Source organism: Lipotes vexillifer, unplaced genomic scaffold, assembly GCF_000442215.2.
Source record: "Lipotes vexillifer unplaced genomic scaffold, Lipotes_vexillifer_v1.1 scaffold429, whole genome shotgun sequence".
NCBI lineage: Eukaryota > Metazoa > Chordata > Mammalia > Artiodactyla > Lipotidae > Lipotes > Lipotes vexillifer.
Window position 1 is genome coordinate 246,412 of NW_006784171.1, and position 19,220 is coordinate 265,631.

The 19,220-nt window shown below is 37.5% G+C and overlaps 1 protein-coding gene across 1 annotated transcript in view; it reads left to right on the forward strand.

Moving 5' to 3' along the window:
- NDC80 (NDC80 kinetochore complex component) overlaps positions 1-17,051 on the forward strand; it is a 58,278-nt gene extending 41,227 nt beyond the window's left edge. Inside the window, exons 13-16 of the mRNA XM_007456554.1 lie at positions 2,630-2,722; positions 3,244-3,374; positions 4,213-4,315; positions 16,914-17,051. Of these exons, the coding sequence (XP_007456616.1) occupies positions 2,630-2,722; positions 3,244-3,374; positions 4,213-4,315; positions 16,914-17,051 (465 nt within the window). The remainder of the gene's footprint in view (positions 1-2,629; positions 2,723-3,243; positions 3,375-4,212; positions 4,316-16,913) is intronic.
- Positions 17,052-19,220: the final 2,169 nt, after the last annotated feature.

Sequence of the window (19,220 nt, forward strand, 5' to 3'; positions counted from 1 at the left end):
GATCCTGAGTAGTTTGGTCAAAGAGAGATTCTTTGTCAGTGGTGATGTCCTAAAACCTCGATAAAGAATACAAAGAAGGTTGTAGGACAGAGAATTTCAGGCTGGGATATGCTGTTTCAGGTCTCTGGGATATCAAAGTAGAGAATGTCCAGTAAGAAGTTGGGGTTTGGAAATAATATAGATACAGATAGATATTTTTAGCATACATGTAATTACAGTCAGGAGATTCCCCAGGTGTGAGAATGAGAGAGAGCTCTCCTAAGTGAGCGAATGAGAATACAGCCAAGGTGAGAATACTAGGAGAACATCCACATCCAAAGTACAAGCAGAGAAAGAGAAATCTATAAGAAAGAATTAGAAGGACCTCCCAAGACTTAAAGAGGAAACCAGGAGTTTCCATGGTCTTAGAAACCAAGGAAGAAGGTTTCAGTAGGGAGTGATCAGTAACTACAATTGTTACTCAGATTAAGTCTGAAAGGTGCGTGTTGGCTTTAGCCATAAAGATGTTCCTCATGACATTTGCAAGAGCAACTTCATGAACCAGAAGAGCCAGAAAGCATATTACTGGTGGAGTTTAAATGGTAAAAGAGGAAGATACTATAATCCGAAAATGTAATTCTTCAGGGACTACTACAAATCTATTGCAAATGTTTGAGTCTAAGGAAGGGAGATGGAACAGTAGCTGGAAAGTGGTGTGTGGGAAAGATTTTTGGTTTTTTGTGTGTAGTTTGTTTGTTTGTTTGTTTATGGGAGGGGTTTGTTTGGTTTTAATGATAAGGGGAAGAGTTCCTGGAGAGAGGGTAAAGTTTAAAAAATTAGGAACGAAAGGCATTGATGGATTTGAGTCTGGTTGTGAAGAAATAAGAAGGCATGAGATCCAGAGAAGAGCTGGAGGGGTTACTTCTCTTCATGAAGAAAATGTGTGCCGTGCATCCTGAAACTGACTGGAAGAAGGAAAGGTCTCATGCTGGTTGGTTGGTTGACTGGAGGCAGTCTAGTGGCTTCTGTCATCTCAATTGTAGAAGAAAAAAAATCATCTAATTAATTAGTGGTATCTTCTTTGCTTATAAGCAACTTGAGAGCTAAGAGAAAAGGGAGGGAGGGAAAGGGGAAGAAGGAAGGGAGGGAGGGAGGGAGCCAAATCTTAATAGGTCTTAGGGATTGCAGAATTATTGGTGATTGTTATTTTCTTTAATGCTCCCCCTGTTTACCACTGTGGAAATGTATACTTTTGTAGTCGGGGAAAAAAATGTTTAATTAATTGATGTAACTTTAGTAAAGCTGACATGGAAAGTAGAGCTGCTCAGATCAAAGTAAACAACACATTTGATCAACCAGGAGGGCCTAGTGGAAGTTCTGATTATTTGGGTGTTGATTGGTCTTATTGCAGATGAGTTTAATGAAACAGTTTGTTCACTTCAGAAGTAGCATATCTTTAGGCTGGAAGCAAAGTTTATAGCTTCAGTAGCTCTGGTCTTTAAATGTGAAAGACAAGTGGTATTAGAAAAAGACCTTGGAGTTAGTATTGAGTTGTGGGCATATGCTAGTTGTGTGATCCTGAGTAAACAGCATTCTTTCCAGCCCACTCTTCTCTTCTTGTAAATAAGAAAGGAATGTCCCTTACAAGGGACTTTGGATGACTGAATGAGAAGTACTATATGCAAGAAAAGAAAAGGGGGGAAAAAAAAGTACTATGTGCAGGTTTCTTTAATAAGTTTGGTCATTTTACCATCCTATCTTTTGCCAAATAACAATAGTTTCACTAAATTTTTCCCAAAAGGTATATATATTTTTAATTTATGTATGTGTAGAATCATCCTTTTAAAGAAAGATGTCAACTATTTTCTGTTTCCTGTTGGAAATATCATCTTGATCTAGCTGAAAAACATTCTCTATTAATTACCAATATCAACTGGTATCAGCACTTGTCAACAGGAAGTGAACTTCAGAAACACTTTTTTCTTTTTTTTTTAGAAACACTTTTTTTTTCTTTCCCAGTTTTGGTTTCATGAGATCTTAAAGCTCAAGCTTGAACAAGATTAAATGTAGTTACTTTATTACCCTTTGGAAGAATGCATTGACTATAACCAATTAGCAAATATTATCAAACAAAATCAATATAAATAGTTCTCTTTAACATCCCAGAAAGTGAACACACAAATGAAAACTAGATAACTAACTCAAGTAGATAAAATCTAAATAAAGTGAGACTTCAAAACTAGAGAGCAAAACAATTTATATTTATTAAGTTAATATAAGAATATGAATTATATGTAATACTTGTATAATATATATGAGATCTTAAAAAGTACTCCCACAGCTACTAGTGGAAAAACAGATATTGGTATCTTTATTTTAGTGAGAATTCGGCCAGATTTTTAATTCGTAACTAATGCCCTGCTATACCACTCTGCATTTAAATATTATGTATTAAAAAACATGTCTTCTTGAAAGTAACTTCTCTTTGGGAAATAATAAATTTATAGGACAAATAGAAGGTAAGAGCCCACAAGAACTAGAAGAAATAACATGGATCAGTTAGTTGATTGATAACATAAAAGTTTTATAACTTATTAAAATTTTTTTGATGTGTAGTTATGATTTCTCAACCAAAGTTTTATTCCTCAAGTTAAATACAATGATCACAGAAAGCAGGAGAAGTGTGCGAACTCTGAAAGAAGAAGTTCAAAAGCTGGATGATCTTCACCAACAAAAAGTTAAGGTAAGAACTTTGCCCGTTTGTTTAGGTTATCCAAAGCCATGTCATGGTTAACGGACTAGGCATCTATTCTGACATCAAACTGAAATTTTTAAGCTCTATCCTATAACTTGTCTTTAGTTTAATCTTTTCACCCAAAGTTTATTTTAAGGAGTTATTTTATTTTGTTTTTCTAGAGGACTTTTTTCTGGAATTCAGCTGTTTTACCATAGAACATGTTTAGTATTCCATTAATATTTTATACTTGCATTTGTGATTCAGTATATTTCCTGTAGTACAGACTTGAAATTACTGCTACATGAATTCTGTATAGGCCTATTGAAAAGGTCACATTTATGTTTATAGTATAAAATTTCCAAGACCGTTTTAAAAGTCTCTTACATGTAAAGCAGTAAGCATCCTGCGAATACAAATGATGGTGCAACCTGATTTTTTTTAATGCTTTACATAAATTTTTTTTAATTCTCCTGGAGTGTATAGAATGTGAATACTGAAAAAACTTAACCATGACTTTATCCTGATAGGAAGCTGAGGAAGAGGACAAAAAATGTGCCAATGAGCTGGAGTCCTTGGAGAAACACAAGCACCTGCTGGAGAGTGCAGTTAACGAGGGCCTCAGTGAAGCTATGAATGAGTTAGATGCTATTCAACGGGAGTAAGTTCATCTCGCCAAGATTTGTAATGTTTATTTTCAGTTTAGTTACTTAACATTGATATAAAACTAGGCCTAAGTTTATTTGCTTTAATTTATATTATAGAGCTATTTGGGGGAGAGGGAGTGATGAGTAGAACTTAAGCAGGACAGCTTGAGACACTTGAGATGACTTTCCCTAGATAAATACATTCTGCTACCATTATAGCTATTGCCCCTCTATTATCTTTTCAGTCAGAAGAGGTCTGAATAGTTAACCCATAGGCTCTATGTTAATTTATATTAAAATACACTTTTTTTTTTTAAGTGGTAAGGGGCCCTCAAAAAAACTACAAAATCATCTTTCTTTGAGGTTGGAAGTATCCAACCTTAAGAAATCACACCTTAATCCTTAAGAAAATCACAGCTCTTTGTTTCCTTATTTGTAGCCTAGGGACAGAAAACTTAGTTGAAGGTATCTTTGGCATATGGTCTTTGTTTTTAATTTAAATTTGAATGCCTAAGACTCCTATTTCCTCATTCTTATGTATTTAATGTCTTGTCCCTGATTAAGTTTACAATCCTTTTAGAGACTCAGGTAAACAATTTGCTCCCAAGCTTTGTATATTAAAGCATGAGGTTTTGGTGCTGTTTTGTGCTGTTGCTTGCATGGGATCTTTGAAAATGTTTTTATTTCTGTTTTAATGATTGTGAACTGGACCTTTGTGAATGATACACTGGGCAAGCAGCACCTATACCAATCACAGCCTGGTTTTATTGAATATAAAAAGAAGTGAGGTAGCTAGAACTGATATATTAGGTTTTGTCCTAGACAATTCAAACAAGAGTTTTTATCCTACAGATGCCAACTAGTTGTGCAGACCACAACTGAAGAAAGACGAAAAGTGGGAAATAACTTGCAGCGTCTTTTAGAGATGGTTGCTACACACGTAGGGTCTGTAGAGGTAAGTGTGTGAAGGTCTTTCCTACATTCTAAGAAAGCTTTTTAAAACTTTTATGTATTTCTGTTTTGTTTCTACAGAAATTAAATGATAAATTTTATTTCTGTGGAAAATATGATCTAGTAAAAATTTATCAGAAGAATTTTGTATAGCGGTGTGCATTTCGTAAAGTGATCTGTTTTACATAGGTTTACTATATAACCCAGCAGTTCCACTCCTAGGTATCAACCCACCAAAAGAAATGAAAATATATGCCCATACAAAGACTTGTAGACAAATGTTCATAGCAACATTATTCATAATAGCCAAGAAGTGTAAACAACCCAAATATTTATTAACTGGTGAATGATATACCCATATATTGGAATATGATTCAGCAATAAAGGGAAAGAAGCACTTACGCATGCTACAACATGAACGAACGTCAAAAACATTATGCTCAGTGAAAGGTTTGAAAGCCTACATATTTATGACTAACTAATATAAAATGTTCCGAAAAGGCAAATCCACAGAGGTGGAAAGTAGATTTGTGGTTGCCAGGAGCTAGGGTGGGAATAAGGGCAGATGGGCACAAAGATTGTGGTGAGGGTTGTGCAACTCTGTCACTTAATTATTAAGTTACTCTTCTTGTTGCTTAAGGTACAAGCCCTTAATAAAAAATAATCTGTTTCATTTGCATAAACAACATACAATGATATTCATTACATCAACAGTATATAATGATGTGCCAGGCCATATTCTACATACTGAAAACATATTAGTACGTTTAAGATTTAATTATGATTAAGATGAAAGAGCATGTGTTAATAACAAATATTTTTCCTGTTACAAAGCAAGATTCAACTGAATAAATTTGAAGATCAAATTGGCTTTATTCAGTGATTCATGTGTTGGGCAGCATGCCTTCTAGCAAATAGAAAGGAGCTCCAAGGAGTACAGAAAGGAAAAGGGTTTCAAAGGCAGAGGGGGAGTGGGACAAAGAAGACATAAATTTAAAAGGGATTATTTCAGGCAAGGTGGCAAGGTCACCTCCCTTTGTGGGACAAAGATTCTATTAGACAGATTACTTCACTGGTGCTGACCAGGAAATTCCAGAAGGACCAGTTAGATTACAGTCCTGGGGTAGGTTGAAACTGCAATTAGGTTAGGTATCGAGTCCTAGTTTGGTGACATGGACTTAGCACGAGTGACTCCATTTTGGGCCTGTTGTTCCTTTTTAACAGTTCCCCCCTTTTGATCACACTCTCAGCTTGTCTGAGAGAGACATGATCAAAATTTAAGGCGTTAGCACCACTCTCAACTATTGCTTGCAGTTTTTGTTGATGCTTTGTGTGGTATTCATAGGTCATGATGTTCTTGCTTAATCCATGTAATATTCACAGATCCCAGCTCCAAGTTCACAATTCTTGATTTGGTCATTCTTTTTGCTTCTTTACTGATTTTCCAGTCTTAGGGAAATCATTGGCTTGTTGGTTAGCAGCTGCAAACATGCATTTAAAGCTTTTAAGAGAATGCAACGCACTGGGGAGACCATTATGATTATAATAAGCAAGATAATTCCCAGTGTTTGAAGTGCCCTTTGAAGCCATGGTCCCCAAAACCCAAACCAGTAGAAACCAAATAAGTCAAAGACCCCACTGAAGGAGTCGCCTTTTTAAGCCAAGTGGGTCGCTCAGTGATCTTATGTTAACTGAGTTTCAACTTCCGCAGAAGTGGTAATCCAGGTGTAGCAGGTGGCGTTGGCCACAGCACAAACAGTTCCTGGCTCAGCGAAAATATAATCAAGGACTATCCTGTTATCAAGAACAATTTCAGCCAAAGAGTCTAAGGATTTTTGTTGGGCAGTTAGTTGTTGCTTTAGCAGCAAATTCCATAATGCTTTCAAGAGCTAACAAGAGGTTCCTGATCGTAGCCTCAATTGCAATAACTCCTACCCAGGGAAGGTAGGGTTCTCTCAAAGGAATCAAATCCAGAGTCATGAATCCCTCCTGGTAATTCCCACTTGAATCTGTGGCTCAGTACTGAAAATGTGACAGCCATTGAGACCAGTAAAATTTTAAGGATCTGTAGAACACACAGGCAGCTTTATTCTGGTTACCCTCGCCTTTGTGTCACTTTGTATAGAGCCTGGATGCCAAATTCCCCAAGTTTGGGGTTATTAACCAGAAATGAAGAAACAGACCAGTGATCTCTTGCATCATGAACCTATCAGCGTGTTTTGTTTTTTAATGACCAATCCAGCAATTTGAAATGTTACCCCCCTGAGCATTGACCTGGGAGTTACGGATAATGGCATTATCCTTTCAGGCCAATGCCAGAATAAAGGAAAGAAAGAGAAGAAAGGGTTTCATGTTTAGTTAAAGCATGAATCTTGATCCAGCATCTTAGGAGGAAGCATTCTACCTCAGTGTCAGCTGCTTCTCTTCCTATCAATTTGATTTGGAGGTCTCCAGCGTTTATATAGGACCAGATGTCAGGTGGAGCCTTCTTCAGCTGGAGATGTATATCTGAGATTCACGTCCCTGAAATTTGGCTGCCATCTGGGTAGTGAGGAGGATCTGTTTTAATTCTCATCCAAGGAAATTCAAGGCAGTCTTTGTTTTTACTGATTCTAAATTAGAAGTGTAGGAGAAATTTGGAAATGTTAGTTTGGAGGGTTGTAGCCAGATATTTGAGGAGCTAGAAGAATTTAGGATCCAGTCCAATTTACAGATATGTGACAAAACCTCAAAGACAATTAACAGGACTGGAATCTAATATCCACAAAGGTGCAGGCATAACTTTTCTCTCTACAATTATCCCTGTTTATTTTTTCCATGGGTAATCACAGTAAAACTAATTTGTCTGCATTAAATTTGGCTTGGTTATTTACAGAAGCGCAGCAAGAATAGTGATTGACCATGTAAGTTCTTTTTTAAGACTTCTTTGCTGGAATCTTGTAAGCAAGGTACCAGGTCAAGTTTTCAAGGGGCTTTATTGGCTCCATAAAGTCAAACTTAATTCCTTAAAACTGTCTCGTCCCATCTGAGTTTATGTACATCTCTGTCAAATATGACAATCCAGTTAAAGCCTTGGTAATATAGCCAATGTTTCCAGTCGTATCCTATTACAAGAAGAACAGATTCATATTGAACTTATGCAAATAACTTAATTATATTGCCATGAAAAGAATATTTAAGAGTTTCTGAATTCTGGAGTGTTCAGGTAAGGAGAAAAAGTAAATGTTTCATCTTAGTTTATGAAGGTATACTTTACCAATTGCTGTTAAGTCATAAATGGCTGAAGAGAAAAGGTTTCTTTAAATCTGGAAAAACAGGGCTTCCCTCGTGGCGCAGTGGTTGAGAGTCCGCTTGCCGATGCAGGGGACGCGGGTTCGTGCCCTGGTCTGGGAAGATCCCACATGCCGCGGAGCGGCTGGGCCCGTGAGCCATGGCCGCCGGGCCTGTGCGTCCAGAGCCTGCGCTCCGCAACGGGAGAGGCCACAACAATGAGAGGCCCGCATACAGCAAAAAAAAAAAATTATAACACTGAAGAAAAAAAAAAAAAAAAAAAAAAAAAATCTGGAAAAACAAAAAAATTAAGAAACCAGCAATGTTTTACAACAAAAAGTCATAAAAATTTTAATCATCCTCCTCAGTTCATTCAGTCCCATGTCATTAATTCTTGTTCTGCTTAAATCCTGTATTTCCATTAATTCTGGAAATTCTTACACAGTTCATTTTTATGATCTTCAAAGTTATCAGAAACCTGTACTTTTCAAAAGTCCTTTCCGTGAATCTTCTTGAAGATGAAGCACTTTTGTAGGAACACTTTTACAAAAGCATCTGAGGAAAACAATAACTGTCTGAAATGACAGAAGACTTTTTTTTAATGCCCACTGTTAAAGATTTAATAAGAGTTTATTATAATGGAATTGACAAGGAAATTTCCTTATCAAAAGGTTTTAAAGTACTTGGTCAGACAGGTCACTGTGAAACAATACTTAAGTTATTTATCTAACCATAGTGACAGAGTCTTAGAAGGCAAATGCAGAAAGTTAAATAGTTGCCAAAACAAACAAACAAAACCATAGCTGTTTTAATAAGGAAGTCTCAGTTTTCTTAAGTAAAGAACTGATTTAAAAAACATGAAACACAGGAAATTATTTTGACAAGACACAAAATCTTTCTTTTCTTGGCAGATTGCTTAAAAGATCAAGAAAAACCTTTGAATCACTTACTAGAAGCAGACCAATAGTCCAAGAAATTTTTGTTCTTTTAACAGATGAAAGAAATTTAAGGGTTTTTGTTTTAATTTTATTTTTGGCTGCATTGGGTCTTCGCTGGCTGCGCACGGGCTTTCTCTGGTTGCGGTGAGCGGGGGCTACTCTTCGTTGTGGTGCATGGGCTTCTCATCGCGGTGGCTTCTCTTGTTGCAGAGCACAGGCTCTAGGCACATGGGCGTAAGTAGTGTGGCACGCGGGCTCAGTAGTTGTGGCACATGGACTTAGTTGCTCCACAGCATGTGGGATCTTCCTGGACCAGGGCTTGAACCCATGTCCCCTGCGTTGTCAGGCGGACTCTTAACCACTGCACCACCAGGGAAGCCCCAGAAATTTAAGTTTTAATTTTATATAAGTACACTACTGATTTTAAAGCTTATTTTTTAAATCCTTATAATAAATTCATTCTGTCTTTCCCAGTTTGATCATGCATGAATTCCTTTCACGAGATTCCTTTTCTATAAACCTTCTACAGCTATCTTTTTATTTCTAGTAACTTTAATTACATATGTATTCGAATTTTTAACCCTTAAAAACCTTAATTGCTGGTGGAAACTAAGAAGTAAGCAATTGTGACTCACACTGGTATTCTGTGGCTTGGCAAATTTATAAATGCTTTTTATAATTTCTAAAAATGCATATTTTCTCATAGTAAATTTCTCTATGTGTGGCACTGGAGGTGTTTACAAGTAGACCCAAATATCTTCAGTTTTTCTGTAAAAGTGTTACCTCAAAATTGGGCTTGCCCCTTGGTGGGTGTCGAGCCAAAAGACACAAACAAGCCCAAGACTGGGGGAAGGAAGGATTTATGATTACTTGCAACACGTAAGGAGAACACCAGAGATCTTTCCCAAAGCAGTGTCTCCCCAAACAGCAAAACAGAGGAAGTTTTAAGCTAAGGGTACATACATATTCATGAAGGGGCTTGGGTAGTCCACAGAGTCCAGACTTTACTTTCTTCAAGCCACAAGTGTCAGAAAAGGTCAGCATCATCGTCCCTTAGGTTCCAGTTGATCTGGAGGTTGAGCACTTCAGGCTAATGTTCCACATTGAAACAGAACTGGAAGTCTTTGCAACAGATAAAATACCTTTGCTATTGTTATTTCTCTTGTCTGATAACCATTTGTTTCTGCATTCTTCTGTTCCCTTAAGATCATTAATTACTGAGACCTGTTCAAGGGCAAGCATTGAGGCCAGGCTTAAATCACAAAATGACTTCAGCCAAAAATGGTTTCTCTTATGTCAAGAAAGCCATGTCTGATTTTCTTTCTCTGGGGACCCCCTACTTTATCTGCTTACAAAATGAAGCCAACAGTAGATAAATCTATGTTCAGTAATTAATGTTCCAGTATTTTATCCTATTTGAAAATGATCGGAGTATTCAATAAGTTTAACTTAATTCATCATGTAACTTAGCAAAATTTTTAAATTTCAGGTTACCAAAAAGATTTGGGGAACTATTTAAAAAGTTCATCCAAAAACGTCATTAGAGGGGACTTCCCTGGTGGTCCAGTGGTTAAGACTCCAAGCTTCCACTGCAGGGGCATGGGTTGGATCCCTGGTCGGGGAACTAAGATCCCTCATGCCATGCGGCACAGCCAAAATAATAAATTAAAATGTAAAAGTGTCATTGGACAATGTCAGTCATCATCCTAAGTTGTTTCTCTGGCTAACAAATTTTGTAACAGAGGTAACATGAACTTGTTTGATTGGTAAATCCAGGTAGGAAAAATGTTTTATACTTAATGCTGATAACTCCAAAGACATGCCTCTTTTACTTAAATCAACAAATTTAAACTAGCTTCTATTTACTAAAGACTATTTAGATCATAAAGATTATGAAAAGCATTTGGGTTAATTTTTATAATTTTTAGGAATTTTATGAATATATAACTCATATAAGGGCTTAATTTTCTTTAGGCCAGTTAAATACAGCTCTTTTACAAATTATTTTTGGTAATACCATCTGAAGGTAGAAGACACCACACATCTATGGCACATATGTAGACACACATGAACATACAGACAGACACAGAGACCTCATAACTTCCATACATTAAGATTTCTCATTTGCCCATGTTTGAAATGACCTTTCCCCCTTGTTTGTTTGTTTGTTTGTTTAATTACAAAAATTACCTCCCTGGGAATTCCCTGGCAGTCCAGTGGTTAGTACTCCTTGCTTCCAGTGCAGGGGGCATGGGTTCAATCTCTGGTCCAGGAACTAAAATCCTGCATGCTGCACAGCGTGGCCAAAGAAAAATTTTTTTTATTTTCTAATTAAAAAAGAATTACCTCCCTGAACTTTGTATTTTAACATTTACATCTCAAAGACACAAGGAAAGAATGCAACTAACAAGCCTTTTAAGATAAATAGGGGAGGTTAGGGGATTGGTAAAAAGGAACAGGTGAACTTTGAACTGCCCCTAGAGCTGCATTTCTGCTTTTGCAAAGATTTGTATGATTAGGACAGTTGCTCTCAATTCCTCAAGGAATTGGGTTGCAACTTAAACGACATCAAAGGATCCACCGATAAATTCTTTAACAAAGTTTTTCTTTTTTTTTAATTGAGATATAGTTGGTTTATTATATGTTTCAGGTGTACAGCATAGTGATTCACAATTTTTAAAGGTTGTACTCCACTTATAGTTATTATAAAATATTGGCTGTATTTCCTGTACTGTATAATATATCCTTGTAGCTTATTTAATTTATATATAGTAGTATGTACCTCTAAATCCCCTACCCCATCTTGCCCCTCTCCCCACTGGTAACCAGTAGTTTGTTCTCTATATCTGTGAGTCTGTTTCTTTTTTTGTTAGATTCACCAGTTTGTTTTATTTTTTAGGTTCCATATATAAGTGATATCATATAGTATTTGTCTTTTTCTGTCTGGCATTTCACTAAGCATAATACCATCCAAGTCCATCCATGTTGTTGCAAATGGCAAAATTTCATTTCTTTTTATGAGTGAGTAGTATTCTGTTTGTGTGTGTGTGTGTGTGTGTGTGTGTGTAAATGTCTTTTTTATCCATTCATCTGTTGATGGACACCTAGGTTGTGTCCATATCTTAGCTATTTTAGATAATGCTGCTACAAAAATTGGGTTGCATGTATCTTTTCAAATCAGTGTTTTTGTTTTCTTCACATATATACCTAGTAATAGAATTGCTGCATTGCAGGGTAGTTTTATTTTTAGTTTTTTGAGGAACCTCCATACTGTTTCCACAGTAGCTGTACCAATGTTCATTCTCACCAACAGTGTTCAAGGGTTCTCTTTTCTCCACATCCTCACCAACATTTGTTATTTGTGGTCTTTTTGATGATAGCCATTCTGACAGGTGTGAGATGATATCTCATTCTGGTTTTGATCTGCATTTATCTGATAATTAGCGAGGTTGAGTATCTTTTCATGTGCCTGTTGGTCATCTGCATGTCTTCTTTGGAAATCTGTCTATCCCAGTCGTCTGCCCATTTTTAAATCAGGTTTTTTGTTTTTGTTTTTTTTTGAATGTTGAGTTGTATCAGCTGTTTATCTGTGTTGGGTATTAACCCCTTATTGGCCATATCATTTGGAAATATTTTCTCCCATTCAGTAGGTTGTCTTTTTGTTTTGTTAATAGTTTCCTTTGCTGTGCAAAATCTTTTAAGTTTAATTGGGCCCCATTTGTTTATTTTTGCTTTTGTTTTCCTTGCCTGAGAAGACAGATCCAAAAAAATATTACTAAGACCAGTGTCAAAGAGTGTACTGATTATGTTTTTCTTCTTGGAGTTTTATGGTTTCCAGTCATCCATTTAGGTCTTTAATCCCATTTTGAGTTTATTTTTGTATTGAATGTATGGTGTTAAAATGTTCTAATATTCTTTTACATGTAGCTGCCCAGTTTTCCCAGCACCACTTAATGAAGAGACCATCTTTTCTCCAGTCTATATTCTTACTTACTTTGTCATAGATTAATTGCCCATAAGTACATGGGTTTATTTCTGGGCTCTCTCTCTGTTCCATTGATCTATGTGTCTGTTCTTGTGCTAGTACCATACTGTTTTGATTACTGTATCTTTGTAGTGTAATCTGATGTCAGGGAACATGATACTTACGGCTCTGTTCTTTCTCAAGATTTTTTTTGGCGATTTGAGGTCTTTTGTGTTTCTATACAAATTTTTAAATTATTTGTTCTAGGTCTATGAAAAATGCAATTGATAGTCTGATAGGGATTGCATTGAATCTGTAGATTGCCTTGGGTAATATGGTCATTTTAACAATATTCTTCTAATCCAAGAAGATGGTATATCTTTCCAACTATTTGTGTCATCTTCAGTTTCTTTCATCAGTGTCTAATAGTTTTCTGAGTATAGGTCTTTTACCTCCTTAGGTAGGTTTATTCCTAGCTATTTTATTCTTTTTAATGCAATGGTAAATGGGATTGTTTCCCAAATTTCTCTTTGTGATAGTTCATTATTAGTGTATAGAAATGCAATAGATTTCTGTATATTAATTTTGTAATTAAGAGGCATCCCCCAAAATGGTGCAAAAGATATTTTATATTCCTCTCTCTACTGGGTACTACAGACAGAGGTCCAGGAGATCTGACTATAGTAAGAATTCTTACCCTTAGGAAGCTTCTGCCGATTTTCCCAGGATCTCATCTGCAGACTCCGAGTGGGGTTTTAAAGTATTTTCATTTCCCTTGGCTGTTCAAGGAAATAATGTAGCAGTTTACCAGAAGATCCCTGACTTCTATCAGCTCTGGGAGGGGACCATATGGACCTCTCTTGAAGGCAGACATGGTTGCATCTGTAGGGCAGTTCACTTGGCGACTTTTGTTTATGGTTTTGTAAGTCTCTTCAGACTAGAAAGAAAGAGAATTACTAAATGAATACTCAAGTAAAGGAGGATAAAGGGCAGCAGCAGGAGTTGTCAGTCTTCTAGTATTTTGTTTTAGGTGCTTCTTATGTCTTTTTCGTTAGCCTTTTGTAACAAACCTTTCAATGAACTATTTTGCAATTTTGAAGCTTTTTAGAGGCTTTTGTGTACTTTTTAAGTACACTTCCTAAATTATCTGTCTAATTGGAACTTTCCTCATGATGGCCACTGTACTTTCCCCCAGGACTGGTGGCAGTTTGGTAGGACCCTGGCCACAAATGAAGTTCAGCCCACATTTCCGTCACGCAGGCCATATTTTAGGGCTCGCAATCTGATGGTTACCAAACCAAGTCCTCAAGACACAAAGTTCCAGGTTGTCTTTAGTAAAATATTGGCCATCTTTGTAGATATTTATAGCTTCTGAGACCATAAGCAGGTATGCCTGAAGGTAGTGTACTTAACTCTTGATTTTAAGGATCTTATTTTTATTTCTATTTATTTGGTTTTTTATTTGTTAGTTTAAGGGTTTTTTTGTTTTTGTTTTTGTTTTTGTTTTGCGGTACGCGGGCCTCTCACTGTTGTGGCCTCTCCCGTTGCGGAGCACAGGCTCCGGACGCGCAGGCTCAGTGGCCATGGTTCACGGGCCTAGCTGTTCCGCAGCATGTGGGATCCTCCCAGATCGGGGCACAAACCCGTATCCCCTGCATCGGCAGGTGGACTCTCAACCACTGCGCCACCAGGGAAGCCCTGTTAGTTTAAGTTTTGAGGGGTATTTTGTTTGGGTTTTTTATTTGTTTTTGTAGGGGTTTTTTTTGGGGGGGGGGAGTTCTTCCAAGATCACCATTATAAGTAATAGCCTTTGCTTAAAACAAAATTTTATTCATCTGAGGCCTCACACTGTACCCAGTCCACCTAAATCAGACCCAGTCCGATTCCAGACCCAGTTGGTTCTTAAGTTGGACCATGTCCTACTCCAGCTGGTAACACCAGTTTCCAGTGTGTCACCTGGGGGGTGGGAAAAGGACTGAGCCAGCAAACCTCAACAAATGGGATTGCAGACAGGGGCTCCACATAAATGGGAACTTGGAACTGCCACTAACAGTTCCCATGTGAATAGATTCTTGGGGCAGAATCAAGGGCTGGAGTTTCCAGTCAAATAGGAAACGTGTGGAAAGCCAATTATATCTGGAGCCTTGACACAAATAGAGCAGAGTTCAGAACTGAGAGGAACTTACCCACGGCCCTTAGAAACAGTGAGAAAGACAGTGAACCAAAGGCTTCATGGGTACCACACCTGCATTTCTCATTGTCCCTGAGACCCTATCAGAAGTTCACTTCGGATCCCGTTGCTGCAACCAAAACTGTTAGAAAAATTCAGCTGAGTAAATCTGAAGATCAAATTGGCTTTGTTTAGTGATTCATGTTTCGGACAGCATCCTATCTAGCAAACAGAAAGGAGCTCCAAGGAGCTACAGAAAAGGAAAGGTTTTTAAAGGCAGGGTAGGGGGTGGCGGGGGACAAAGAAGTCATAAATTTAAAAAGGATTATTTCAGGCAAGGTGGCAAGGTCACCTCCCTTTATGGGGTACAAGGTTTTTATTAGGCCGATTACCTCACTGATGCTGACCAGGAAATTCCAAAAGGACCAGTAAAGATTACGTTCCTGGGGAAGGTTGAAACTGCAATTAGGTTAGGTATTAAGTCCCTTTTAGTGACATAGGCTTAGCTCAAGTGAGTCCATTTAGAGCCTGTTGTTTGTTTGTTTTTTTATAAGTTTTTAAAAATATATTTATGGACTTTTTATTTATTGATTTTATTTTTGGCTGTGTTGGGTCTTCGTTGCTGTGCGGGCTTTCTCTAGTTGCAGCGAGTGGGGGCTACTTTTCATTGCAGTACGCAGGCTTCTCATTGCAGTGGCTTCTCTTGTTGCGGAGCACAGGCTCAGTATTCATGGCGCACAGGCTTAGTTGCTCCGCAGCACGTGGGATCTTCCCGGACCAGGGAATGAACCTGTGTCCCCTGCGTTGGCAGGTGGACTCTTAACCAATGCGCCACTAGGGAAGTCCCGGTTGTTTCTTTTTAACATTCCTTTCTGTTAATTTCACATAAACACAGAAAATAGTATTTCAGAAACATGAAGTCTACCTTAGCTCCACCTTTCACTTGAAAGTTTAACAATAAAACCATTCCTCCAACCTGCTGTACAGAGCCCAAAAACTAAAATAAATTGCTAAATCTAAAATTCCTTGGTAATTTATTAGGAGATAATGTATTCCCAGTTGTGAATTGTTTAAGGGGAAAAAAGCTCATAATATCACATTAATAGGCTTTCATTTATTTGAAAACAGAACATTTGATCTTATATCCCCTCATCTCTCCTGAATGACATGAACTGCTGCTTGCTTGCCAGTACTTTTCTCTGCTTAGTGGTAAGAACTAAGAAAAGCATCCTGGAATAAATACTAGATCAGAAAACCTAGGTTCTACCCACTTCCTCCTAGTTCAAACACTTAGTGGCTCTATAACCTTTCATGGATCCTTTTTTAACAAGTATTGTTCATCTGAACCACAGACCAGAAAATGATTTGAGTGATTACATTTCTGGAGGTCAGAAGTCTAAAATGGTCCCTCCGGGCTGCACTCCTTCTAGAGGGTCTAGGGAGGAATCCAGTTCCTTGCCTTTTCCACCTTCCAGAGGTCACCTGCAGTCCTTGGGTTGCAGCCTCTTCCTCCGTCTTCAAAGCCAGCAACACAGCATCAACTGTCCTTTCTGAGCTCTCTTTTGTCCTTATGTCTTCTCTCTCTGACTCCCACACTGCCGATTCCCTCTTACAAAGACCGTTGTACATTGGACCCACCAGGATAATTCAGAATAATCTCCTTTTCTCAAAATCCTTTACTCAGTCACATCTTCAAAGTTTCATTTACCATGTAAGATAGCATATTCACAGGTTCTGGTGATCAGGACATGGACACCTTTGAGGAGTCAGCCTACCACACCTGGGAACAAACAAAAATTCATTAACAGTAAAATGGATGAGTAAATGTTGGTATATTCATTCAACAGAATGTTATATAGCAGTATATGAATAAACTATAGCTATATGCATTAACATGAATGAATCTCAAAATTCTGTGTGGAAAAAAACCCAAGTCATAACACATTACATTTAATATCGTTCAGTAAACATGAAGGTTAAAACCAGGTACCACTAAACTAGTATATCGTTTATATATTTAATCTGTGTGTGTGTAGTAAAAGTATAAAGAAAAGTACCTTTCAGGAGAATGGTTGTGTCTGGGAGAAAAGAGGGTGTAAGATTAGAAAAGGGCACAAAAGGAGCCTGCTAGGTGGATGCAAGAGTATTCTTTTTATTCCTGTTCTTACAAATGTTATGCTCTTATTTGTAGATTTCACAATTAAACACTTTAAAAGAAATTAATGTTTTTACATTAACAATTGTTAATTGTTTCCACTAGAAACATCTTGAGGAGCAGATTGCTAAAGCTGATAGAGAGTATGAAGAATACACATCTGAAGATCTCTTGGACAATATTAGAGAGATTGGGGACAAGTATAAGAAGAAAGCTGCTCTACTTAAGGCTTCTGATGAATGAAGATAAAATGTTGTTTAAGCGAGAACTTTATTAACAGTGGAAATTTTGAAATGTCCTTTGTAGGTTTGAAAAATCTCTAGCATATCCTATATCCCTCCTTACAATGAAGTCTCCTGACCACATCTTCCCAAGCCCGTGAAAAATTGTTATATCTTTTATAAATCTAGTTCATTAACTTAAGGTATGTATAACCTGAAATTATGATAACTGGTTGGATTGTTATCTTTATATATGAAAGACCAATTATATTATGTACCTGGAGTTAATAAACTTACATCAATAAAGTGTGTTTTTCCCATGTTCTCTCTGCCTAACTTGAGTTGGTTAGAAAAATAGGTATTTTGAATTAAACCAGGAGTCAGCAAACTAACTGTGGGCCAAATCTAATCACACCCATTCACTTACATACCATCTATGACTGCTTTCCCATTACAAGAGCAGAGTTAAGTATGTGTGACAGAGATCATGTGGCCTGAAAAGCCAAAAATGTGTACTATCTGGCCCTTTACAGAAAGTTTGCCAATCCCTGGGATAAACCATACAAAGGTTGGCACTGACTGACTAAAAAACTTTCCTAATCACTTTGGACACAGAGACCCACTCCTTATCCAGAGCTAAGAAGCTAAAGTTCTTTCTGGCTTCATGCCATCTTTACTCTGAAGTAAGTAGAAGAATATGGAGTGTGAGAATCAGAAGAAATAACCTTGTTTAACCCCCTCATTTTAGAGATGAAAGTACATTCCTAGAGAAGTTCTGATTTACTCATGTCATGCGTCTTAGTGGTAGAGGCCACCCTGAGCTTCTTGAACCTGCGCTCAATCCTGAGTACAGCCACAGGAGCCCTGAAACGTGAATGTTCCGGACGGTGAGGGAGTCATATTAGAAAGTGGGATTTTTAGACAGGTCTAAGTTGTTAGGAAGCTCCTCCTTAAATTGAACTAAAATCTGCCTCCAGTTGAATTTTCTATTCTTTTAACTTTATTCCAACTCTAATATAAGTCAGAATGAAGAACATGGTAAAATGAAACATAAGCAATATAGAGAACGGGATTCCAGCAACATTTTATGAAGAGAGGGCATTCAGCCTGACAGAGTGGAAACAAAGACAGGTCGTTGCTGGGAGATAATTAATAGGTATGGCAAGATTAATGGTTACCAATGTATTCAACAATCTTGACTCCAGCATCCAATAGAACTTGCTTCAATGTTGGAAATATTCTGCCTGCACTACCCTGTATGATACCCGCTATATGAATCTATTGTGTACTCAAGTGATATATATGTATGACAAAGACTCAGAGCTTTGCCACTCAGAACATGGTATGGAAATAGCATCAGCATCACCTTGGAGCTTGTTAAAAATGCAGACCCTTGGCCCCACCCCAAACCTACTGAATCAGAATCTGCACCTTTTACAGTGTATTGACATAGACTGTACATATTTAAACTTTTCATTAAGTTCCAACATACATATACACTCCCATAAAATCAAAATCACAGTCAAGCTAATGAATATATCTGTCACCTCTAAAAGTTCCTTCGTTGTCCTTTGCAATACTTTCTCTTGTCCCTACCTGACACCGATCCCCAGGCAAGCACTGATCTCCCTTCTATTACTATAGATTAGTTTGCATTTTCTAGAATTTTCTATAAATAGAATCATATAGTATGTACATTTGTATGGCTTCTTTCACAAGATTGTGAGGTCCATGTTGCACTGTATATCAGTAGTTCATACCTTTTCATTGCTGAGTATAGTGTTCCATTGTATGTATATATCGAGTTTGTTTATCCATGTACCTGTTGATGGACATTTGGGTTGTTTACAGTTTGGGGCTATAATAAATAAAGTCATTATGAACATTCATGTACAGATGTTTGCATGGACATATCCTTTCATTTCTCTTGGGTAAACACCCAGGAGTGGAATGGCTAGTTCACGTATGGTAGATGCGTATTTAACTTTCATGAAACTTAGAAAATGTTTCCTAAAGTGGTTGTATCATGTGTTCCTATCTGCGGCGTATGAGTTGTTCACGTCCTTAACCACACTTGTATGGTTTTTTTGTTGTTGTTGTTGTTGTTTTTGTGATACGCGGGCCTCTCCCTGCTGTGGCCTCTCCCGTTGCGGAGCACAGGCTCCAGACGCACAGGGTCAGTGGCCATGGC